At 37.3% G+C, this 26820-nt stretch overlaps 1 protein-coding gene across 1 annotated transcript in view; it reads right to left on the bottom strand.

Annotated features, from left to right (window-relative positions):
* Window positions 1-26820, bottom strand: part of YAP1 (Yes-associated protein 1) — an 80378-nt gene that overhangs the window by 30453 nt on the left and 23105 nt on the right. Inside the window, exon 2 of the mRNA XM_009083419.1 lies at window positions 5845-5960. Coding sequence (XP_009081667.1) covers window positions 5845-5960 — 116 coding nt within the window. The remainder of the gene's footprint in view (window positions 1-5844; window positions 5961-26820) is intronic.

Genomic DNA, 26820 nt, shown 5'->3' with positions numbered 1-26820 from the left:
GCTGAACATAAGCCTATACTGATCCAGCATGCTCCTTTGTAGCAAATAAAAACAAAATGCCTCTGAAGCAGGTTGCCAGGAGCTCATCAGTCTGCCTACCTGGTGGAACAATACTATTTATGAGATCCGATGATCTGATGGGTACTAGCTTACTGGAGACAAACATGGGCAAGGTTCTCTTTCTAAATAAACTGCACAGCTGTGGAACAGGACAGGAAAGGTCTGTCTGCTCACCTGACTATCACAGCAGCAAGTCTTCTTTGCTAAGTGCCATCAATGACTGCAGAAACAGAACTTTTCTCTCTAGAAACTTCTGGCGTTGATGATGTTGCTTTCCTCCCTGGATAACAAAGTGCTCTCGTGTTTCTGCAGTCATCTTTACATGTTGAAATGGTAGTGCAAAAATTGATTAGTACTGCCTTTGGTAATTCCTGCTTGCTTTTGTGAGTAGTTGTGAAACTAGAAGACAAGTCTGGCTGTTTGACAAACTCTGTACTAAACGCAAGTACTGGAGGAAAAAAGGAAAACCACGCTGAACAATAGCAAACATATCCACCTAGAGTATCTAGGAAAATTCCTTTGCAATTTTATGTCCCTTTTGCCCCAAAAGGCTCAAGAGAAACAGAATTTCTATCATTAGCTTTTGTGACCTAAGTTATCTAAGCCCTGTATTGCTGCTCTTCAGACCTTCAGGAGCTGAACTTCACTGAGCCTTGGGGGTCTCTTTCAACACAGGTTATTCTACAATTCTATTCTATGATTCTACCTCAGGTGTTTCCTTGAGCCAGATTCTGTCTGCTTACTAGGTGCTGAAGGATCTCTCCTTGAAGTACTTTTCCAGTTTTCCCTCAGGCTTTTGTAAACATTTAAGCACCAATAGTATCCCTGCGACACCATTTCCTGCTAGTTCTGTTTGGTGCCTCCTAGATCAATCCTGTGACCTCACCCGTAAATTTACAATTCTATGAAATTATCTGCCAGGGAGAGACAGCCCTTCTAAGCAACTAACCCTGCACTGTGGTACTTTTAAGGACAAAGTCACCAAAAAATTAAATTCCAATTTCCAAATGCAAGCCATCTTTACAGAGCGACTGATAAGGCATACCTCCCTAACTAAATATTTATATGATGGTGTAACTTAATATAAATACATGTAATTTTAAAAGCCTGTGTGCTTGTCTCTTTGGCGCATGTCTGCATTTTTTGTGAGTTTTTTGCATATGCCATGAAACATGGAATGCAAAGCAGAACTCCCTGCTGGCAGATACAAAGCAACAGGAAGAGTAACAAAAGCAAAATGCAGTAGATTCAAGATATGCTGGGATACAAAGTGAATCTTGCAAGTCCCTACAGTTTCTGACATTTAATTGCAAAATAAACGTAAATAAAGCTGTATTTTATCAAAAGGTCAATGCATACTAGAGGGCATCTCTATCTATATACTAAAAGAATATGCATGGACAACCTAGGAACTGGAACACCTATGTTCAACAACAGGAATCACCTTCAGCTAATACAAACACCAGTCTCCAAGAATTTTCCTAATCTTTCTCTGTGAAAGCTACAATTTTTCCCTTCAGTCACTGTCACTGCTGTGATTCCCAAATTTTTAAAAACTGTATCAAAGTCTACAAAACTACCTGTTACACCTTTATCCTGTCAAATCAGTAAAAATTACAAATTACTAATAAAAAAGGGGTATTTTTTGCAGATGAAGAAAGAAATGGACAATACTGTCATGTAGATACTTAGAAACTTGAGTTTCACGACAGATCATACATAGTGTTGACTGCAGACCAAGCGGAATTTGTAATATGACTGGTTACATGGAGGATAAATCTGCAATTGAAGTGAGCAAGAATCTAAGAGAACAGCTACATCTTGTTTTAGTTATTGGCATACTCCTTCCTACCCTCCTGCCTCCCAAGAGTTATGAATTTAAGTGTCCTTTCTCCTACCAGTCTTTAACATAGCACTACAGCCTTACCTTAAGAGACAATTAAATTGCATCAGGTCTACAAATTTTCATCAGGAAACCCAATTGAAAATTGCCATGTAAGAGTGAAGATAACAGAGGACAAAGGCAAGTAAACTGCTCCAAAGCTAATCATCTAAGGTCTATGCATAGAGTGAAAGAGGCTATAGTAAGCAGTGCTGTCAAGCATGATTCAAGAAGTAAAAGTATCTGAAGAACAGAAGTACATAAATACAATTACTATCACATCTGTTATATCAACTGTAACTGTGTAAGAAACAGCCGCTGTTTATTTTCAAATGCATAATTTTACCTCAGTAACAAATGTATATGTATTCCTCAGAACAATGTACCATTATTACTACTTTCTGTTTGTTTTGGTTTAAACCAAGACAGAAGAACATAGTTCCTTCTATAATACCTTTAGTGCAAGAATGGTTAGAAACAACACAAAAAATTAGTACAGTCATAATTAATTTTGTATACATGTGGCACATTCACAAGTAACCGGCTTGTTTCCTTTCCATTACTGATGTGAAGATGCAATCCTATTTCACAGAAGATTAACCAACAAATGCCATCTAAAAGAGCACGGTATTGCTTCTCTGCATACATGTGGCCCAAACTATTTTAGTTGATTATATGTAGCAAGCTAAGTTCAGTAAGTTCAGACATAAAAATTTTAAAGAATCAAAACAAACAGGAAAAAAAGCCCCTCACTCTCCACAGACAGATGCCCTCCTGTAAAGGATGCATGCTAAGAAACACTCAAACTAATTCATTCACAAAATCATGCCAGGAACAGATAAAGCTGGTTCTGAGGTCTATTGACTTCCTTAAAGAAACATAACTTGGAGCAAGCACCCTGGATTCTCATCCAGTCTTAGGTGACTCAAGAAGTGGAATTTCTTAAAAGAAACCTAAAAATTTCAACCTCATATTAAATTACATCTTTTCCGTTTTCATATTTTAAACAATCTTTTGACTTGCCTTCACCCTTACTGCACCTTCTAGTTATGCATTCTTCTCATCTTCCTCAGTTCTACTTCTCCTATTTATCCAAAAAGATGACAGGTTTATCTCCAATATGCAGACAACAGCTTTCAGAGGTGGGGTCTCTCTCTGCCTCTTCAGCTTCTTCTCCTGTTCTTAATTCTAGCTAATGACTAGAATTCTAATTCTGGCTAAATGGGTAAAGTTTCTAATGGCTTTCAAGACAGCTCCCAAAAATCTCTCTAACATTTTAGCACAGTAACTTTACTCACAAGCTCCTATGGTGATACACTAATACTTGCACAGCAGCTTCTGATTAAGAGCTACAAATTAATGAGTACTATATAGTGCCTATACAGAAAGGAACACATTCTCCCTTGTGGCATTTTAGACATTTTTTTGCAAGTCAGTGACCTCCAGCTGTCACAATACTTACACTTGATTTTTCTCAGTATCTTTCATAAAAGGCCCTCATAGCACTACGGCAAGTTTCACTGCCAGCAATATTTCATAACAGAAACCTTCTGTCTTAAAGGTCTCAACTTTACTTCCCAATTCTTGAGGATGAATATCCAAACTAGAACATTAAGTAGTCTTATATTTATGATGCTGACACTCAGACTTAAGTTCCAATATCCTGAAGTGGTACACAGTTGGTTGATTTTTCCATTTCTCTCAAAGAGTCTTTAAGCAGCCACCAAGGAAGCAGAAGTTACCATGAACTTAGTAGTAAAAAGTAACAAAACTAGATATAAGAGACTTTAGAAAAACAAATATGCAGTCATAACTTAAAGTTAGTACATACACATTTGCCAAATCATGTACCAGAAACAGAACCATACCCAATAAATGCAGGTTCATTATTATTCAGTTCAAAGCAGACTTTTGTTAATAACAAGTAAGTTAAGGGTAAGCAGGTGCCTCCAAAGAGCCAGTTCCAAGTCATACTACCTCATCTGATTTAAGCATTAAAAAACCTCACACCATGTAAACATGTAACTCAGTGTACACAGAATTTCTGAGTTCTTCATGCACTCTATGAAATTCAGAGCACTGCCGGGGAAAAAAAAAAAAATTTACAAGAATTTCAGTTCATTTTCAACACAGTATCATCTGTGAAATTAAAAACAAATGTTTAATCATAGAATCATAGAATCAACCAGCTTGGAAGAGACCTCAAGGAATGAACTAGTATTCAAGGGCTTTCTGAAGGCACAAGACAATCCACTTAAACATCTCAACTGTTCATTATTGCATGAGCAACAATATCTGTGCAGCATCACTTGCTCACACACATCAGTCAGTTACATACACATTCTTGATTTTCTTTTAAAAATAATCCTTGTGTACTGACTGCTAGTTTGTTACCCTTTTACAACCAAACAGTTGATTGGTCTGCTAAGGTCCCTTCATTTCCTTCTAAGTCCAGAAAGTAAACCCTACTTTACGATCAGTGTTTTTTCCCTGATAATTCTTGGTACAACTGAAGGTTTGGGGAGTTATCTTAAAACAGAGATTTTATGTCAATGTGAAAACAGCAAGCATCTAGTTTTAGCACAAGTAAGATAAGCCTAAAGGCAGGATATTCCAAGGGAATTGTTTCCTTTCTCCTACTCTCTGTTTTTCAGAAATATCCCTGCAAAAACTTCTCATCTCTATTGCTGCAGGTTTCTGGGCATAAATTTACAGAAGAAATAATCACAGCTATTTTATTTTCACATCAGAGCCTGAGACCTTAATTGCTGTGAATCACGACTTCCTGAACTTGAACAGGACTCATTTGTTTCAGGATAATCCAGCCTCCTGGCCTAGCCAGCAAAAAGTTTGATTAACTTCCCCTCTAATACTCAGTCATGAACAGCACAGTTTGGTCACGCCTGTTAATCTTTCAGTATTGTCTGTAGCATATGAATTGCAGTGTGAAACAAAGCTGTCTAAACGGACCACAAAAAAGCAGCACCAGAGAATAACCTTTGTGAACTACAGGAACAGCAGACATACACAAAATACAATCAGACTGTGAGAAAATAAATACAACATGAACCTCAGTGACAGACAGAAGGTGACAAAGCAAGAGGAAGACCACAGCATTCAAACTAGCATGGCACCAAATTTATCTGCTTCCTCTCTGCATCATCACGAGACAAGAGAGCTCTGAAAACATATAGCAGATTCTATAGCAAGAACAAGAACACTTTATTGCTGTTTAGTGACTGCCCCTCCAGACCAGCTGAAAACCAATTCTGTATTCCAGAAAAAGGTATCAGACTTCCTCAACTAGAGGAATAATAATAATGGTACAGGATTTTGGAAATAATGGAAAAACAAGAGGAAACCCAAAATGTCTCTGCTTCTAAACAGAATTTTCAAGGTGTTTGCTTGATTCATTTAGGGAAGACAGGAAAAAATGAGATGCTTATAATAGATGTAAGAATTGTAAACAAATGGCAGTATACCACGTCTAGTCAGGAGCAAGGGGAGGCAGAAAAACACTGCAGAAGCACAATAGCTTTAATGTAAATTGATATTAATTTAATGGAAATTTTAGTCTCCATAAACTTAATGGCATTTTCAATCAGAAGAAATTAAGACAAAAATTCTGCTTTTTTAAAAGTTTGAATCATTCTTTTGGAAAAATAAAAACACAAATCGAATAACTACAGCATACTTTATATTGACAACATGAATATTATACAAATACTCTTACTTCAAGTATCAGTCTCTTGCTTGATACATCAGGCATCAACAAATTCAAAGCTTAAAACCAGGATAACTCGAGGAACAATTGTGAGATTTGGACTCCCTCCCCCTCAATTACTATAGCTAGTGGTTTCTTTATGTGCATGATGTTTTTCATAAATACAAATTTTGCTTACCTGATGCCGAGTTCATGATGTTCTGCTGTACAGAAGGACTGGTGGGAGCTGTAACGTTCATCTGGGAAAGCATGGCCTTCCTAGGATCTTGCCATGTTGTTGTTTGATCAATGTGACTAAGACAAAACAAAGCCAGAGTTAGGACAGTCATGCATTCACAACAACGACCTGCTAGCACAGAAAGTTTAACAACAAAAGGTTAAGCCTGCCAACAACAGCCACATTCAAAGCCAAACAAGAACTGTTTGGATTCTTTCCAAGCATCGCTGTTATGTTGGATTCTCAAACCCTTCCCTGCCACCACCACTTTCCATACCAACAGCCGTAGCAATCAGAGCTAGGGCAATGGTGAGATGATAAGGTTCATAATGAATACTGTAATCTAGACTGTTGTACTATAGGTGTTGTACCCTTGAACTGAACATTCTCTTCCCCTTCTCATTGATGGGTTATTTGCCATTTTTAAACCTGACTTCAGAAACTTTCAGACCAAGACAATTACATCTGGAATCTCAAGCACAGCTCAGCATAACTTGCTATGATGAGTTCTTATTCAATGCATAGGGAGTGGCAATGAACTGGCTAGTAGGTAATCATTAGTCTTCCCAAACTTTCTCTGCATAGACCACATCCCCAGATTGATTGATGGACTATTCCCCTCATCACCGACAAATGCACGATCTCTCTGTGGTAATTTAAGTAACCAGTCACACTAAAACAGTAATAAGAAAGTGATGTGCAGCTGCCTTTGAACTTGATGTGGAAAGATGAAGACAGTGCAACTGTCAAGAAATCCATCTAGCCCTCTGCAGAGCCTAGCTGGAAAACTCTGGGAGCTTAGATTTCTCTATTTTGAAAAACCTGGAAAGTACATTTAGCACTGTCATTCACGGAAGTATTAAATTCAATGAAAATACAAAAGTGAAATGAATGATTACTTCACCTTTTGAGCGATTAGCATGTTTTGCTAATGAACAACAAATGCAGGCTATTCATACAAGCATCAATGTTATCTTGATGCCATTAGCAACACTACTCTCAGAAGTCCATGTGGACAAAAATACAAATCCGAATACACACTGAACATTGACAACAAAGTTTGTTATCCATTCATTTAGAACTGGTATCAATTAAAACATATTGTCATCAATAAGAATCCAATGCATCATCAACTTGGTACCATTCCTCCCTTAAATAACAATCCTTAATATCAAGCTTTTCTGGATTACATGGAATGCCTGTTTTCCTTTACTTCAGCAAACCCACAATATTTAACAAATTCAGAAGAATGTAAAATGGAGTAGTGGTCACCAAAATATTTACTTATGTAGAATACTTTATCACATTCGAATCACTTAAGGTATGTGCTGGTTTGGGCTGAAGTGGAGTTAACTTTCTTCACAGTGGCTAGTCTGGAGCTGTGTTTAGGATTTGTGCTGGACACAGGGCTGATAATACAAAGATGTTTATGGCCACACTGGCAAGGAAGTTGGGGGTGCATGGGTGATTGGGAGGAGACACAGCTGGGACAGGTGACCCAAACTAACCAAAGAGATATTCCATACCATATGATATCATGCTCAGTATCTAAAGTGGGAGGAAGAAGGAGGAAGAGGGGGAAGTTTGGAGTGATGGCATTTGTCTTTCCAAGTAACCTTTTTGCATGATGGGGCCCTGCCCTCCTGGAGATGGCTGAACATCTCCTGTCCGTGGGAAGCAGTGAATTCATTCCTTGTTTTGCTTTGCTTGTGTGTGCAGCTTTTGCTTTCTCCATTCAACTGTCTTTATTTCAACCCATGAGTTTTTCTAGCTTTTACCTTTCTGATTTTCTCCCCCATCCTGCTGGTGGGGGAGTAAGCAAGTGATGGCATGGTGTTTGGTGGCTGCCTGGGGTTTTCACAAACTGGCTTTTAAAAAAGTTTTAAGATACATATATTTTACCCTCTCTAAACATGCACACAAACAATTCCAGGTCAGAGTTACAGACTCACTATAGTATGGTCACAATATGGCTCATTTAATACAGGTATGTGCTGGTTTTGACTGGGGTGGAGTTAATATTCATCACAGTGATTAGTATGGGGCTATGTTTTGGAAGAACCTGACCTCCCTCTGATCATTGCACCGTATGATGGTTGGGGTTAAACCACGACAAGGTACTATTAAGCACACCGAGTCTTTGGTTGCAAATGTTTTCCAAAATTCAGCTCCACTGAGAAACATGCCACATACAGAGAGACTCCTTTTTTTTTTTTTTTTTGTGCGTCTATTTAGTTATAAATCATGACACAACATAGCAAAGACTGCTCTCTTTATACTGGACTATGCATAAACCTGCAGAACACTTTTTGACTTTTCTGCTGGTCAACTTTGCAAAGCAATGAAAACAGATAAAGATAATACAGATGTAATAACACCACACAGTCATGCTTCACAGACCGTGTGTTTAAATTACCATACCAGCATGTGCTACTCCCTCCCTTCCATTTCTGATTTGTTATATTTGCTCAACTCAGTTCTGGGAATAGCGAAATGGGAAAACACCATTGCGCCCATGATAACACATGTATTTATTTCCACTTGACTCCTTTAAAAATCCACATAACACTAAGAACTTATAAAATGTCTACCCGATACATAATTTGTAGACTTTGTTTTTATATGCTATTTGAGTGCAGCATAAGAAACAGAAGGGAAAATGTTGTCTCCTTGCATTAGCAAACCATTTTTGCAATTAACTGTAGGAACACACTGGAACAACATTCACTGATTTTTTCGAAACATATCTGATATGGGATAGATGAATGGACTATGGAAGAAGCAATTTTAGAAGTACTTCCAATTTTGAGCATGAGGACAATGTTCCTCATGACTGCTTAAGCATACCACACCAAGTATAGTTAATGTTCATATGGAGTTATTAACATGGACAGCTATTTTAGCCAGCTATATACTAAGAAACCACCCAAAACACATCACATCAGGTAAGTTCTTTTCCACAAATTCCAAATCATGCTCATCAACTCATTGAATCCAAAGTAGGCAAACTCCCACTTCTATGGACAAAATGTTTAAATATATCCTAGTATACAGGAAGGAATAGAGTACTTCATTTTGTTCCTATCTGCAGCATGTGTGGCAGGGTAGCTTACTATAACTACTGTGTATTTTTAATTATCAAGTTAAGTATCCAAACAGGACATTCTCCACAGGTAAAGATCTCTCCCCCTGTTTTGAATAGCAGCACAGAAAAGGTCTAAATGGATTCAGCAAGAACTGATCTCAACACTATATTAGCTTTCCCTGCACTAAGCATATTTTTTTCCATAGCAGCTGCATTATATGACAACTGCCCAAATTCTTACATTCAAGATCTTCTATTTGACATGATCTGAGTCCCATCTTGATAAAGAACTACTGTCAACACAAGAAAATTTAAAAAACATTAGCAAATTATATCAAATCAATCAAACCTATAAATAAGCTACAATATTTAGTATGTATTATCTAATTAAAACTTAAATTCTACATAATCACAGCTCTCTACTGTGTGCACAGAACAAAATGAGTAAATATTCCAGGATTTAAAATCAACATCTCTAGAATAATCAAGGAATGTAAGAAATTTTACTCCACAGAACAAATTCTCAAATCCAGCATCTAGTTATCTGTCACTAATTATTGATCATTTATGTCTAGGTGAAGCAAATCCTTGTTAAACTGGGCAAACACTTTATAAACTAAGGAAATTAATTTAGACTGTACCATAAATGTAGATCTGTGGTAACAGGCCTTAGAAAAACAAAGCTAAAACACCCACCATATGTGAAACATTTGTTAGCAAACTTCTGTCAGTTCTGGTATCAAGAAGTGACTGTTCCAAGCCATATCACCCACCACCCTCCACCAAAAAGCATTTTGAAAGTGCTGTGCATTATGAAGAGAATCAAGCTGCCTCTCCTCACCCATCCCCAAGTTTTACAGTCAAATACAAATTATTTGCATTTTGACAAGAACAACTTTGAAGAAAAGAAAAATGTTCTCATTTTATGTACACAAAAAGCATTTCTGCAATTACTAAGAATCAAAATGTGTACTTGAAAGAAATCTTTATGGGCATTAAACACTATCACATGCCTGAAGACTTGTCAGATTCAAATTCTAACCTAATTTTAAAGTTCATGGTTTGGATTTGTTGGTGGGCTTTGTCTGTTTGTTTGGAGACAGAGGCATGTTGGGGATTTTGATTTGGGTGTTTGTTTGTTTATTGGTTGGTGTTTTTTTAAAGTACAATGCTAAAGAAGCAGGAGCTCCAGAGACCAAAAAAAAATAATATCAAATTTCTTACTTTTCATTGAAAAATAACCTTTAGATGCTAATAGACTAATAAAATAATACCATTCCTAAAATTAATGAACTGATCTGGCTTTTGCACAAAGTGTAATATACCTTCACATTTGTTCTCCAGTTGCTGCACTGAAAAGACATGAATTGTATTATTACAAGCCGTGTCAGAAATGAACTAATACACAAAAGACACTCAAGGAATTACTTAAATGCATCAAGAAAGGCTTATCTAAGAGGCCTTCGGTTTTGATATTCCACAGTATGCACTGCAACTGCAGTGTACCCCATGGTAGGTACACTTTTCAAGGTATGCTGAGAACTTTATTTGCATAACAGAATTCTTGGTCATTCCAAAACCATGTTTTTCTCCCTCTTTTTTCCCTTTATTAGCATGGAGTCACCTTATATATGGTGCACATCTCCTATATCTTTTGCAATGAGAACTTTCCGTTCACAGAAAAGGATCTTCTCAGAACAGATATTATTAACACAAGCAGGTCAGAACGGCCCGACTATTTTACTGAAATGTGTAATAGAATGTACCATTAGGAAGAAAAGCAAGAGACAATTAACAGATATTTTAATCTTCAGTACCAGATTAACAAAAAACCTGAAGAGGTCTGATCTACACGTAAAAGAACACATACAATGCAGAATAAATCATCTGTCACTTCTCAATACGTTCAGACATGACTCCTCATAAAAGGACATTTCAAAAAAATTGGTCACAAACATTCAGAAAGAAAAGTTGTTCTTCAGTATAAATGCATCACTATAAAAACTGATGCAAGCATCTCTCCATAAGGTAATGCTTGTGTTCTAAAATGTAAACAAGACTTCCATTTTCTGCCTGTGAGAAAATTACTTCCTGTCTCTAGTGAAGTTGACATGACTCACTTGGATTTTGGTTTTCAGATTTTTGGGTCTGATTTAGGAATTCACTGGAAATTGTATTTTATTAAAAGCAAAACACAAACACACACCACTGACCACATCATGATAGACCTCCCAAAGCTGTTGATGTGGCATTGTGTACTTTTTGTACTGGGGATAGACAGAAAGTCTCTGCATAACATAAGCAAGTACACAAATTAAGCTAAACCTAATGATGTTCTAATTTTGGTGTAAAATTTGAACTTTTCATTATATCCCAAACATGAACTGCTCCATTGACAAGCATGTCACCTATGACTCTACCTTAAATAACTGAGATGCAGATCCTACACTCTTTTCTGTATTTTCCCTTTGTCTTCCTAACCAGTCATTTTCCTCAAACTGCAAAATGCATCACTTTCTGAAAGGTTTTCCCTTTTTATTTATATTAATCTATGAACCTTAAAGATTAGTAAAGAGTAAGTATCTCCTCCTAAGTGTTAGAATTATTTCAGAGCTCTCACCAGTACACTTTAGCACACCAGGACTTGATATATGTGCTGAAAGTTAGTTTTCCTGGTGACATCTGTAGAAACTCAGTATTTCTCCTCTTGAAACCACCAAAAATTGTAAAAAGAAAATTAGAACCATAAAATCAACTGGCCCCTTTGCCAAATCTTATATAAACTTGTCCTGCACATAGGCAGCTCAGGGTACCTGCAAGATACCCACTTACCTATCATTTCAGCAGGCAGAGAAGAAACCAGAATATCTACTTCTGCAGAGGCTCTACAGGAAAATCATAAATGTGGTGGTCTGACTGTGAAAGTGACTTGACTACTCACTCAAGAATAGAGCTGGTTATATATTCCTAAGAAGGCCAAGACCAGTCTGACAGGGCAGATGGGCTAGGGGATCCCACAGGCCAATTTTCCACAACTCAGTTTAGAAATGGGATCAGAGAAAAGGTTTAGAGTACAAACAGCCTCCACATGAACTGCTTTGATTACCACTCTCAAAAACTGGAGAGATATTTACACACAATGGAGTGGATTCAGCTTTGCCTGAGGACAGAAGGTGTGACAATCTTCGTGCATGCACCCTTTTCTATCCTATTCAGGGCATTTCAAGAATTGGAAAAGATTAAAACATGAAACTAAGTCTTCAGCTATATAGGCCATTTTTAATTAGGCGTAGCTGACTTAAAAGTGAATTAAATTTCTTTGCAAATGGTGTAACAAAATTACAGATTTATTCCTTAAGTAGCATTAATACATTGTTTGAGATTATTTCCATTCCAAGCAGCAACAGTACAGAGAAAAGCCTTGAAGAGGAAATGAAGACAGCTCACTTAGCAATTATCTCTACCCCTGGTTCAGTTCTCCATAAACACTTCCTTGAATTTGCAGCATTATTAGACAGGGATACACACCTAAAGTGATCCAAAACCCTTTAAGGACTTTCCAACTGGCTTTGTAAATAAAAAAATACAACAAAATCCAGCAAAAGGAAAAGCTGGTCATATAGGAATGAAAATCTCATGTGCTGAGAGAATATATTTTACCCACACCCAAAACACTGTTTAGACTTGTCTTCTCCATATTAACTTGCAATATTTTCTTATTTTTCAGGATTATTACAGCCTAATATATATAAAAAAGCACATGGCTGTAAAATTCACAACTTCCTTATCTGACTGTTTCCCAAAAGTGTCAGAAAAGGCCCCTAAAATTCATAACACAGTTTATCTCTTAAGGATGGTAATGTCTCCAGGCATGGTCTAATTGCCTCATAGAAGTTTTGATAAAAATTTCTGAATACTGCTGCAATGCATAATGGCTGTATTTTTGAATTTTACCTATTCTCCCTTCTGCTTGACAGGTCTTTATGCATTAACTAAACAAAGCTTGTGTGGGACGACTCCATCTATGCCACGGATGATGTCCTTATCAAATTGTACCACAGGCATCGATGCCAGAGAGGATACTGGTGAAATGACAAGAGACAGCTCTAACCTTCATTCGGCTTGCAAAGGATATCTTAAAATCAATGTGTAATTGTTCAGTGTGCAATCTTGTGTTGTGCCACAGCTGTGATTTCGTTTTCATTAACTTTGAGATAGAACAAAAGCAAAAGGCATGAGAATGGTGGGCACAAACATCCTGTTGACCAGGTGAGAAGAAAACCTGCCAGACCTCCAGGCCCTGAATCAAAATATGAAATATAACCACATAAGATATCCTATGAAATTACAGTCTTAGGCAGCAGCAATTCATTCAATAAATTAATGGTCTGAATCTGAACTAGAACAATGAAGTAAAGTAAACTTATATGCTTAAAATGTCTCTGACAAATCTAATTGGTCCAGAAAGATTTTGCACACAGTCAGTACGAGTCAGGCAAGTTCTTCTACAAATCCCTCTGGAATTTATCCAGAAAGTGGGTGCAGCTTGCAAGATCGTAAGAGACATCAGAAATTCCAGAAAACATGGCCCATAAAACTCTGGACACTGATATATGAAATAGAGAGCTTTTACAGGTACACAAAATACAGTATTTCACATCAAGGTATTCAAAGGCAGCCTCCACTAGCACTGGCCTGCATGCAGACAGTGCACAATGCGTACACCAAAGACTTAAAAACTCAGCTTCCTCTTCTGAGTATAAATACTGTGCTGTTTACAAGCTGCAGAACAGCACTGCCCTTCTTAGGAAAGCACTCACAGAAAGGTCCTCACTCCAGCATGTGTAATGCTGAAATGGACGTGTGGGCAGTGGCAGTCTGACTGCACACACATGACTAATAAAAGAGACGAATGCCACGATATGATGTTCAAGGGTTCGCCAAGGTAGCACCACTTTTATTATAATGTGCTCTTGAAGCAACTGCCCTTTGTCAAAGCAAAAATGGAAGCAATAACATGCTTCTTTTTTGCATTTATTATTCCTTCTTCTCCTATCCCTCTTCCTGCCCTGCACTCAAGGACTTCATATAGAAAAATAGGGCTAGCATTGCAACAGTTAGAAGTATTTTAAATTCATTCTTAAAAATGTGATTCTTGGATTCCTCTGTGGATTTCCCAAATAAAGTAAGGTTATTTTCTGAGTTCCAGGAACAAAAAAGGGAATATGAGGGAGTTTTCATTTTCAGGGCTCTTTCCATTACATTGAAAACTCTAAGACATAGCAGTATTACAGACACTAAGAACAAAAGTCCTTGCTCTTACAGTCTTTGTAGCAGTTCAATCCTTTCCCAGACTCCATGAAGGACTAAATACTGTGATCGCATTCTGTATCACTAGATGTATTTATTTTTAAACTTGCCCTCTCAGTCCCACAGCAGAAAAAGAGGCTTCTCTCTACCTTGCCCCAAAGTTAAGAAGTTTCCTTGCTGTGGCTAAGTCACTCAACACAGGCAGAATTCATCTTTTTTTCTCTCCTGAGTTTTCAATGGAACAGATAAAGACATATCACCAAGGAGGGCAAATCTAAAGGAAGAACTGTCTCTGCTATTTCTAGTGAAAATACTATATTTGACTTTACAGATACCCTCTCTCAGCCCCTGCTTAGCAAATGCAGAAGACCTCCTCAAGATGCAACCATTTTGCCTTCTGTTAACACTAAAGATTACACAAACACTAGCTTTCACATTAAGGGAAGGGCAGATGATTTTCAGAAGTGATGGGCCATGGAGTACTTTATCACTTTCTTGTCCTTTTATCTCTCAGGTTCTATCTCATTTCTCTCTCCCTAGTTAGCTCTTAAAAGGAGACAAAGAAAGCAAGAGGGAAATCAAATGCCTCTTTGCATGAACAGAAGCCAGGCAATTTTACACTCCTCTCTATACATCCTACTTTTGTCGCCTGGAGGTTTTCAAGTCAGAAAGGCTTGCCTAAGTATGCTGCAATAAAAACTGCTATAGCCAGCTGTCTTAGTGTCTAAAGGGGGTTCCTAGCAATCCTGTTGACTAACCCTGAGGCTAACCACCACCAAGGAAAACAAAATATTAAGATAAAAAGGTTCTTTAGGTTGTTTCCTTATTGCTCTAAGTAGGAAGTCTCAGATGGCAGTTCAAACTGGTTGCTTGAGTGTCCAGACAATGATCACTCCCAGATGGCCTTGACATGATGAGCTGACTCTTAAGAAACCATTAGGTAGGACCTACTGGAAATGAATGCATAGCCTTCTGCTACAAAGAATAAGTGAACCTGTTTTTCCTGCCATTAAAAACAATAATATTGACATCTATTTTTAATACATGCTTCAGAACTGACACTTCATACCTTAAATTGATCACCTGATTGGACATTCTAAGTTTTATTCATACAAATAATCCTACAGACTATCTTTTCCCTCATTTGAGACTGCAGTTCAGGAAACAACTCCTCTGTTTCCTTCTCATGACCATGTCTCAGTGAGAGCTTTCTACTTTTACAATTCAGACAATCACTATGCACTGCTGAGGTCGGAGGTAATTATTCTTGTCCTCGAAGACCTTGCAGATTGTTCCATAAAACAAAGCAGAAAATCTTCCAACAGCAAGTTGCTGCCTGAGTCAGTACTTGTAAGCTACCTGCTCAGCCAACTCCAGGCTATCTCACACACTGTTTTTACCAGCAGATTATTCTTTTTTCCGCCCCCACACTTCAATCCCCTGGAGACAGATTTCCCAAGTTGCAATTCACCAGAAGCAACAGATTTCTTCAGCTCAGATACATTGTCTAAAGGCTATGCTTTGAAAAGTTACTTTATTTACCCATTTAACCTAGAGTGGCAAAGAAAATACTGAGCAAAAGCCTCAGAAGAAATTAAGATACTTAGATTATATAATTTAAGTTATTATAGCTGTCATTTAAATGTATAGTATACTTACATATAATAGCTATTATATTTATTTTTAAAAGTGACCTAAAAATGTTTTCAATCTGAAGATTTTCAAGTTTTAGGTTCTACATTTCCCTTCACTATTCACAAGGAGTTTAAAGAGCATCAGTTAAAGTATTCGAAGGCCCCTTGTAAAATAGGTTAAGCAAAGCAAAACATATTTTTAACTCACACTTCATTGCATGTTTCAGAAGTTATCAAGTGGAAATATTAATTTGTGTTTTATTATTAAGAATTTGGGTATTCATAGAATATTTAAGGTTGGAAGGCACCACTGGAGGTCACCCAGTCCAACCTCCCTGCTCAAGCAAGTCACAGAGCAGTACAGGAAATACAGGAAGTAACAAAGAAACTTTAAAAAGTTTGATTGTGAAATCATCATCACAAAAACAAACTTAACCTTCTTTCTAGAAACAATGAAAGTTTTCATTCATTTCATTAAATCTTCATAATAAAGAACAATACCTCAGCATTTATGTATTTGATTTGCAGTAACTGAATTAGCTTTCTGAGTATCATATGGTATTGAGTGAACTAGAAATAGTGATTATAAAATGTGTTAAGCACAGGATTTTATTTAAAAGCACATCACTTAAATTACTAACAGTTCTTAAAGGACAAATTTCATTTAGAGATATGTAACAGTTTGGACTTTGCCAAAATTAGCAACCACCGTGTTTTATCAACAAACATAGTGAAGTATTTATTTAGAAACTATTCAACCCTACCCTTAGGTGCTAAACAGATCACAAAACAAAAATCAGCACAGGATTTTATTTAAAAGCACATCACTTAAATTACTAACAGTTCTTAAAGGACAAATTTCATTTAGAGATATGTAACAGTTTGGACTTTGCCAAAATTAGCAACCACCGTGTTTTATCAACAAACATAGTGAAGTATTTATTTAGAAACTATTCAACCCTACCCTTAGGTGCTAAACAGATCACAAAACAAAAATCACTGATCTTGAAATTCAATTTCAGTAGCAGGAGATTTCCAACAAGAGTTGAAGTTCCAATAAAGCCTAAATTACTTAAAATTATAATCTTAACTTCGTACAAATTAATTCCAAATCTATAATCCCTTCAGTCTTCATCTACTAGTTATGAAAATCAGCATTCAGACACAGGGGGAGTTGTTGGTGGTGAAGGGGCAGTGCTGCTGCCATGAGATGGGGGAAGAACATTATATTTACTTATTGGCATACATTGTTAAAAAACATGTACTTGTCAAATTTATGTGTATCTTAAATTTAAAATCATGCTTACTAGTAACAGGCCTCTCTAAAGACATGAATACATCTTACCTACACAAGAGCTCAGACCACAGGTCACACACTACAGACTGCTACTAACCTCTGTCCCAGAAGTCAGTTGTATGGTTTTTTTAACGGCTAACATCATTATAATCAAGCTTTCCTTCCAGCATAGTCCCTCCCTGCTTTCTAATAGCCCAATTTAGAGACTTCCCCAGCCCAAACTTTATGCTTGAATAGTATGGGGTTTCTTTTCCTTTAGGAAGTGAGGTCAGTTCTTAATACAAGAACTCCCCTTACAGTGTTTGCTGAGCATTACTCAGCACTTCCCTGTAACCCATCCCTTTCCTCCACACCTTTTCAGTTCCAAATGCTGTTGTTACCAGCTTCCAGCTTTTCCTCTTTTTTTGCCAGCAAAATTCACAAGCTATTTTAGAAATTCGCTTGAGGGTGAAGCAAAATTTTTCTATGGCTATGAAGCCACTGTGAACTCTTGGACAAACTGAGTTCCTTTAATCTCTTCTGTAAGATAGGCTTCTTATAGCCAAAAGTCTTCTTATCACCTTCCTACAGGACTACTTTGGCCCACCAACTAGGCAGCCAAAATAGTTTAAAATCCTTCAGTTCAAACAAAAACTGTAAGTGCAAACTCTGGAGGTTGTCTAGGTTTTGCCTGTTTGCTTGGGTGTAGCTAATTCAGTAGCTAGCACATAAAATTCCAAAGACAAAATGCATTTGTTTCACAACCCACATTCAGAAAATATACTGCTACTGATCTCAGAAGAGCCTATATGTACTATCACATATCGGTAATTTCAACAACTGAGTAATAAGACACAGCTTTTCTGAAATTAAAACAGTAAATTAGAGAACACAGCTAATGTAACAATATTCATCCCAGTTCCATGGTAAGTTCTCACTTCTTGCCAGGACAAGAAGCCTAAACTGCACAAGAACACAGTTACAACATGGTTCCACCATAATGACTCACTGTCACTGCAAACTTCAGAATATATCCACTCTTGCCCTTTAAACTCAGTGATCTAGATTGCAATCTTCAGATCAGAAGATGTAAACAAGTACCTGCAGGCAAAAAAAGGAGGATATGTGGAGAGGAGAATGAAACTCCCAATATATTTTTAAATTTATAATCTTTCATAGTCATCCACAGTTAGCTTGCTAAAACTGAACACTGAGCTAATACAGTCTGCCCCACTCCACTAATTTTCAATTTTCCCATAAATGTCTGATCTGTATTTAGCAATCTGAATCCATTGCTCCTAAACACCATGTACAGAAAGCTTCTTATAACAGATGTCTTTCTTCTCATCAATTTTATATGCAGAATTATGGAGGAAAGGAACAAACCACTCTGCTCTTCAGCTCAGAGTTTCTTAGTTTTAAACCAAGATACTTGAATAAACAAAAAAAGTAAACATTCACTTGGCTAATGCTTTCTAAGCTGTGGTTTAACACTTTATAGTTCCAGGTACTTACCCAGCAACTTCCTTCCAGGATATATCACTCAAAGTTCAGTATCAAACATGCACTGTTTAGTGTTATCTAGAAACTTATTTTGTAATCAATTCATATCACTACACAGTTCACAATTTTAAATGTTATCTCAAAACATTTAAAAGTAAACTGTACATTAAAAAGAACTAAATTTACTCCTAGATACTGTGACTCTAGTTGTATAAACTGGGACATTACACCCCCTAGTCATTTTTCCCTGATATCTTGTTATCCTTTAAATATATTTTCAGAAATCTATTTCTTCAGAAAATATTTATGCTCAAATGAGAACTAAAAAGCACTGTTACAGGTCTGACAATGCAATGTGCTTCTCTACAAGAAACCTACTTACATTTTCATGTATATCCAAACCAACAAAACTTAAGAGTATAACAAGGGCAAAGAATATTCTGCAGAAGACAGCCAAAATGTCTAGTATTAAACAAAGAAAGCTGACAAGGCCCTGGAGTTGAGTGGATGTTTTTCAGAGTACCCATTTCTTTGTGCTCTATTTCTCCTCACCTCTGGCTTGGCTACTTATATGCTGAGCTCATCAGGATTGCAATCTTACCTGACTAACTTGCAGTAGTGCTGTAATCTAACAGTTTATCTGATAACTCATCTAAGTCTACTACAGGGAACAGCTGCCTGGACAGCAAGCATCACCCAAGCAGCCAGATACCACCTTCTCTGCTGGAGCATGCACAGAGTTGGCTGGAAGCTGCTGCTGCCAACACTGCTTCCACATGAGAGAGGAGGAGGAGGGCCTGGGGGCACACTCCTGCTCACAGAGCAGGCCAGAACTGATCTTTGCTGATTTCGACGCAATCAATGGGGAAGATGGCAGACAGATGTTGGATTTGTCCCTTAAGTACTCTAACCGCAGTGAGACCATATCTCACTGTCACCACACACAGGCAATGAATCTGCTGATGGAGTCACTCTGCTACAATTTACTTACAAAATCATTGGTGATGAGAAACTTGAAACAAATCCATTTCCTGGATATCTTCATCAGAGCTAAGTATCTTAACTGAAAATCACTGCATATGTTGGAGCAACAGATGTCCTGCAGGTGAAAGCTGCTGAAAAGCAGTTTGCAGAAAAATAAATCACATCCACTGAAAATTAATTTGCACCCTATCCAGAACTGTGTGAGGATCTAATAAACTCTTCAATTACTGAAAACCTGTAGCTATTTTGTGACATAATGAAATTCATGTAAATTTCTGCACTTTCATAAAACTGAAGGGCACTATGGTTCAAAACAATGCAGATCTGACGCTGCAACTGGTATTTATTTATTTATTTATTTTCAAGTCATGTAAGAAAGAAGAAAATCACTGTGAACCACTTCAGCACAATACTAGGAGTGATTAATTAGGGAGTGGCAGAAAGGATGAAACATCAAAAGAAAGTGAACAGTGAAAGTGTAAAAGAAGAAACATGTCTTGCAGAGGAATCTGGCAATCCTGTAATATCAACATTTCCTAAAGAGCCAAGGTTCATGAAGAGAAGCTGAAGCAGCCAAGGAAAGACACTGAAATCTGTAAATTCTTGCAGAGAATGAGAAACCTGGTGAGTTCACTGGACAGAAATATATTGGTCTGAAAGATTAAACTGGGAAGCAGACTCTCACTAGATTGGAAGGAAGTACTGAATAAAATCATGATGAACCCTCTCCCCAGGCAGAGGAAAAACACAGAACACTTCAACTCAGGTGAAAAATTAACTCAATCTGTTGAGCAGAAAGCTATCAGAGAAGAGGAACACAACGTATTAGAGACCAGCAACTGTAACAGAATGATACAGCTGTGTTTGTGTATTAGCAGCTGCAGAAGAGTAGAAGAACATAATGGAGAAGAGAAGCTAAAAGCTGATATAAAATTTTCCAAATGTTAAGAACAGATTTTGTTTGGTTTTGAATCTGTACAAGCCAAAATAAAACTTTCTGTACTTGGAAAGCCAAACTACACTTTCTACTTTAAGCATGCATCTGAAATTTACTGTAGGCATCTGCTGAGAAACAGAAAAAACATCATCAAAAGCTGCAAAGCAATAAGCTTTACAGTAAAAGATATACGCCACTTCTCAACATTACAACTATTTTTAAGTGTTGTGCAATTCCTCCTTCTCTTTTGAAAATCTTGCCCAAGAAAATAAGAAAAGTTTCCTCACTCTCGCATTGCAAATTATTAGATGAAATGCTTTCACTTCACCATAACTGGTAACAAGCAAGATTTTCCCTTAGTTTTGAACAAAAAGGTTTTCTAAAACTGTGCAACAAGTATCCCAAGGTCCTACAGAAAGGTGCATGTACTCTGTGTAAGGTGGTAACACTGTTCTCAGCACAGAGAATGCCAGCACTGACTTAGCAGTTTTGTGCACAAAGCTGCCCATTTGCTCCTTGCTCTCCTTGTTTTTGCTTTGCTGATCAAAGGATTTGCCAAGTTTTTTCTTTACCATTACAAGGCAGGAAAAATGGCTCTCCTCGGAGAGGCCCCTTGTGAAGGTCACAAAGGTTAGCTCCACAAGCCCTGGAGTCTGCTCTGATGCTGGAGTGATTGGCTGGCTTCCCTGCAGTTACCCTGCATTTCCCCTCCTTCACAATAGTGCACTGGTTATGGAAACTAAATATGAAAGAACGTGGTGGGGGAGGAAAGAATTTCTATGGAGACACATTCTAAAACACTCAGAAGTTCTACTTGTTTGAGCAGCCTGGAAATCTAGCATTCTAAAACACTTGATTTCTTTCTGGAAAACTCAAAAATTTCAGCCTGCATTCCCCTCTTAACAAAAACTTGAAAGGAAAAACTCCCCCCAAAGTTTGCTTTTTCTTAACATACAAACAAATACTGGTCTGCCTTGGTCCGAAAAAGATTTTTTTCTTAAGATGTTTATTTGCCCCATCCCTGGATTTAATCAACTGGAATGCACAGGTCACACCATCATAATGAAGAATCAAATGAAGCCAACAAATCAGGAATTCAGATTTGTAGCACCTCCCAGCTCCAGAGTAGTATCACATAAGACATTTTTAAAATCTTGCAGAATATATGGAAGTTTAATTTATAGGCATTATAGTCCAATTACTTTTAGGTCCTAAAATTAAGTAGTGAAGACATCTTAGAATATCCATCAAAACAATCATTGTTTCAGATGCCTGATTAAATACACTCCCCATTTTCTATAAAGTCAAACCTACCAATGCACAGGCAGTCACAACTATTCAAGTTTTTCTGAAGAACAAAAAATTTACCTTGTAATGTATACACTGAAACATCAAGCCACTTAGAAGCATCTACTCCCAGGAAATGGATTCAATGTTGGTCCAAGTAGGGGAAATTAGCATAATTTTGTATATTGAAGAAGGGACTTTTTGTGGCTTCATATTTTGAGGGCATAATTTCATGTAACAATAAATCAAACTCTGATTCTTAGCATTGCTCCAAAAGCTGTCTTAGCAGCCAGAAAGGTTCTTTCTTCTCTATATAACTGTATAACTGTAGGTGTTCTGCCTCCAGTGCCATCACCCATATGTTTGGACAGATGAAGCCAATTAAAACTCAGCCACCAGTGTGTTTGATGCTGAACCCACCTCTGCAGCTGTTTTGAGTTCATTATGTTATCAGGAGTCAAAAGTACTTCCAGAATAGTCAAGTTCTACAGCCCCACTAACTAGGTTTTTCAATCTGTTTAAATAGTCTCCAGATTTAACAATACTCAGTAACAGAGAGGCTCATACTACAGCTTTTTCTGCCTAGGCAGAATTAACAGGCTTCCTCTTCCTAATCAGTTGCCTCTGCTCACAAAACATCAAGGAAAACAAACCCTCTGTACCGGGAGGCAACAATAAATTACTGAGAATGCCAGAATCCTAAGGAAACTAAGATGAAAACAATACATTACTAAAAAGGAATATCGTAGTTCATATAAAAGCATAGAGGTGCAAGTGTGAATTTGACCCAGTTACTTCGATCTGTTCACCTGCAAAAACAATATAACAGAAAGTACAGACACCTCAAGGAGTCTCCAGAACTGCGTCACCTACAAGTCAGGACACAAACACAGGGAAAAGTCCATACAACAGCCTTATCACAATAAAAAAGCAAGAGGGATATACAGGAAAGAGCTGCACTAAATCATTAGTATTTACTGGAGAAACTTTTCAAACAGCACAGAAACACAATACCAAATTCCTTTTTGCAGAGAACTTTTATGACCAACACTTGCCTTTTTTTTACATTTTTTTTAAGCTGGTGTAGTAAAGGCTGCCTGAAAACCTTATCAGACTTCTCAAGCCTCTTTGAGAGTGGCTACAAAGGCCATCATACACCTTCCAAACCCAAGCCCTCCTCCACTCCCATACAAGTTCTGGATACACAATGTATACAGAAAGCACAGATAGTAGACTACCTGAAACATTTACAACACCAACAGATCACTTCTCTTTAAAACCCACCATGACAATAAAACTCAAGAGGAAAAAGAATTGAGTTAAGAGTCTATCATACATGCTCTTTTGCTACTGGGCACATCTTTGACCACCTTGGTATGGGACAAAAATTCTTATCCTTCTGGCTGATGTTGCTATGCAGACAAAAAGCCTCCCATGGTATATGCTGTGGTAACATTAAGGTGTTTCTCCTGGGCCTGCCTTTGTTACTCAGACAAAGGCAAAAATCCTTCCTTATGCCATCACCTACCCAAACCACACTAGAGGGCTCTGCTGATGTAATCACATTTTCTGACAGCTGTTTACATCATGACTACATTAACCCGCTCCTACCTAAGGAATTAAATTCAGTATCTGAAAAAATGCAAAGCACCATCAGCTTACCAGAGCTCCTGTATTCTTACCAACACCACAGATAACAGGAAGGAAAAAACCCCAACCCAAAATACTTTAAATACCCAAAAGTATCAAACCCAACAGCAGATGCTAATAAATTAACAAAACACTCTCCATAAGCACCAGTAAGACCAAGACACCACCCAAACCTGTAACATGGGAAAAGGCTAAAGTTTAGGACTTTGGTTTTGTAAGTTTTTATGTTAAAGGTTCAGATTGCTGTAACACTTTAATGATGACACAACTGGGCCAAGGAATAGATGCACTGTAATCAGCCTCTTCTTTCTGCTCTATGTAACAAAGGAAGAAGGTTCAAGACCACTTTGGAAAGCAACACCCTTCAAAAAGAAATACTCAAAAGATAGAAGAATCTGCCTAGACCACTGGCATGGTGGCCACATGTCATCCTTTTGAATGTACTCAATTTCAGAACTTGAAATATGATTTCCCCCCTAAAAGTCAAAAACACAAATATAATTAAACTGTTTTTAAAGTAAATCCTGCTGGTTGACCACACTGCTCTTATGTGACATTTGTACAACTGTTGGAAATGCAGATGAGAGCCACACTTAAAATCAAGGCCAAAAGCATACACGTTTTGTTTCTAGTAGACTTTTATTCTTAACCAGGATTGTATTTGTTACATTCCACCAAAAATTGTTGAGACTTCTTCTAGAAGGGCAGGGAGGACACAAAGCAAAGCTGGCAACATTTAACATATGTATTTTACAAGAGATTACAAAATTTCACCTTTCCAAATGGGAACCCCATTTACACACATTACAAATACTACTGGAAATCAGGAGTGTCACACTGAAAGCTACTGGAATTTCTGTTGACTATTTTCACAAATGCAAAGAGGAATCTGACCTGGAGTTCATGCTGAAGGAGATCCAACCTGAATAGTTCTCCACCAAATACAAGACTGGGAGAGGGAGTAAAAGGAGGAAAAAAAGGTTCTAAGTCCAAATCCAGAAGACAAAACAAAATCACATCCAGCAATGAAGCCAGGCCTGATGTAAAAGACCAGGATCTACTAAAAACACAAGGTTTACCCCACTCACCACTTGCTGCAGAGAAAAAATCCTTTAGTTTGCCACAATTTTAACATCAGCTCACATCTAAAGGGCAACCAAGTAGTCACTGACCACCATTTGAAAACTACTACCTCAGAGGATGCTCACTTTAGCTTGAAGGATGCTCTATTAAGACAATACCTACAACAATTTACAGAGATTTCTATTTCTTCAAAATGTTATTACTTTTTGCTAGATCAAATTATTAGGTGTCCAGAATGCATTCAAGCTATTGAGAGGCAGGATAGGTTGGAGATTCAGCACTACTCTTAAAGATTCCTGAGTCACAGGGACACAAGGTTCCATTACTACATATGGATAAACGGGAAAAAAATAATCATGTGCCCACGGAAATCAAGAAAACAGACAACACTTTGAGAAAAATCAGTCTTACTTTGATCCAACATTCCCTAAGCACATGGTATTAGCACCTCAAGACAGTCATCAGAAAGATTTGAATTCTTCATGAGTACAGCTGACTAAAAAACCCTGGTAAAGTGGTAGGGGAAATTATGGCCCACTTCCTAAGCTTACATTTGTTATGTGAGAGAGTGCTATTTATAATGTCACATGCTGGAACTTGTTCCCAAGCTAGCTAAACTTACATGCTTAATTGACTCAATAGACAATGCTGCATTGTCAAGACTAATCTCTCCTACAGGCTACAGTTTCTAAACCATGAAAGCTTTGATACATGTTCATTTTTTCAACAGTTTGGAAATTGGAAAACTTCAAAATACACATGCACATACAGACACACAGTATGTGGTGGGGTAGGTACTATATTAACTACCACTAAAATTCACATATCCATGTGCAAACTGAGTCATCAGAAACCCCAAGAATATCAGAGAACATGGGAGTCAGCAGGCTCTATAAGCTCTTATTTCAGACATCCAAGACAGACGGGACTAAGGAAGAAAAAGCCTGGAAACAAGCTCATGTCACCAATATGCACCATGCAATGCATGGAGCAGCAGCTCTCACATCACACTAGATGCTGACTATTATATATTTGTTTCAAGTTACTTTCCAAGAGTAAGGTCTGTTGCTTGGGGTTTTTTTCTAATTAGCTTAAAGTCTGAGAAGTTGACAATTAAGAATCAATTCAAACAAAAATTACCCTGAGTGCTACAGACAGACTGGATTGCCAACTCCTGCAGACTACCCTTTATTCATATTGATGAAAAATACTTTCAGAGAAAAAAAAGCACATTTAGTACGGGAAAAAATCAGAAGATACAAAGTTTTGCACAGTAAACAAGTAATTCAGCACTGAACTGGAACTTAAGTTTTTAAACATTTGCATACCAACTATCAAAATAATTGCTGAATTTTAGTAATTGAAGTGATTCAATTACTATTTATTTGTAACAGCAAACTGGTTCAATCTTTTCTATAATCAGCTTCAGAAAGCTGAATTTTGATATCTTAGGATCCATCAAGCAATCCTGATGTTTTAATATCCCTCCCACCCCCTCTCTCCAAGCTGATGAAAAGAAACACCTTAGAGAACAACACTATTAAATCTCAAAAACTCTTGAACAGCTTTAGGAAAAAATAACAAAGAAGAAAAAATAATTAAACTATGCCTTCCTAAACTATTGCCAGATGTAAGCGATTAGCAGAACTGAAGGCTTCATAAAACCACCAAGCAACTCTGACAAGGGCACTGGAGTTCTTTGAGAAGCTAAAAGTCAATCATGATCAGCTGGTCTAAATGCCTATAAACCACAGAGCTACATACACCTAACAGTTACCAAAATACAGCAACTAAAAGTCAAGATAAACATTAAAGGCATCCATGTAGAGATGTGCATATATTTTTCCGTACAGACTTGCTGTTTAATGAGTTTACCTTTAAAATTCCTATACTTATTATAAAGACAATCGTATTTGAACTCCATTTTTTGTTGCTAGTTTCTTGACAAGAACAATCTTTGCCCTTAAACACAGTTACCAAAATACAGCAACTAAAAGTCAAGATAAACATTAAAGGCATCCATGTAGAGATGTGCATATATTTTTCCGTACAGACTTGCTGTTTAATGAGTTTACCTTTAAAATTCCTATACTTATTATAAAGACAATCGTATTTGAACTCCATTTTTTGTTGCTAGTTTCTTGACAAGAACAATCTTTGCCCTTAAACAGCAATGCTGTAAAGACAG

The sequence above is a fragment of the Acanthisitta chloris genome, unplaced genomic scaffold, assembly GCF_000695815.1.
Source record: "Acanthisitta chloris isolate BGI_N310 unplaced genomic scaffold, ASM69581v1 scaffold7221, whole genome shotgun sequence".
NCBI lineage: Eukaryota > Metazoa > Chordata > Aves > Passeriformes > Acanthisittidae > Acanthisitta > Acanthisitta chloris.
The sequence above is the reverse complement of the archived record's forward strand: the minus strand, read 5'-3'. Positions and strand labels throughout refer to the sequence as shown.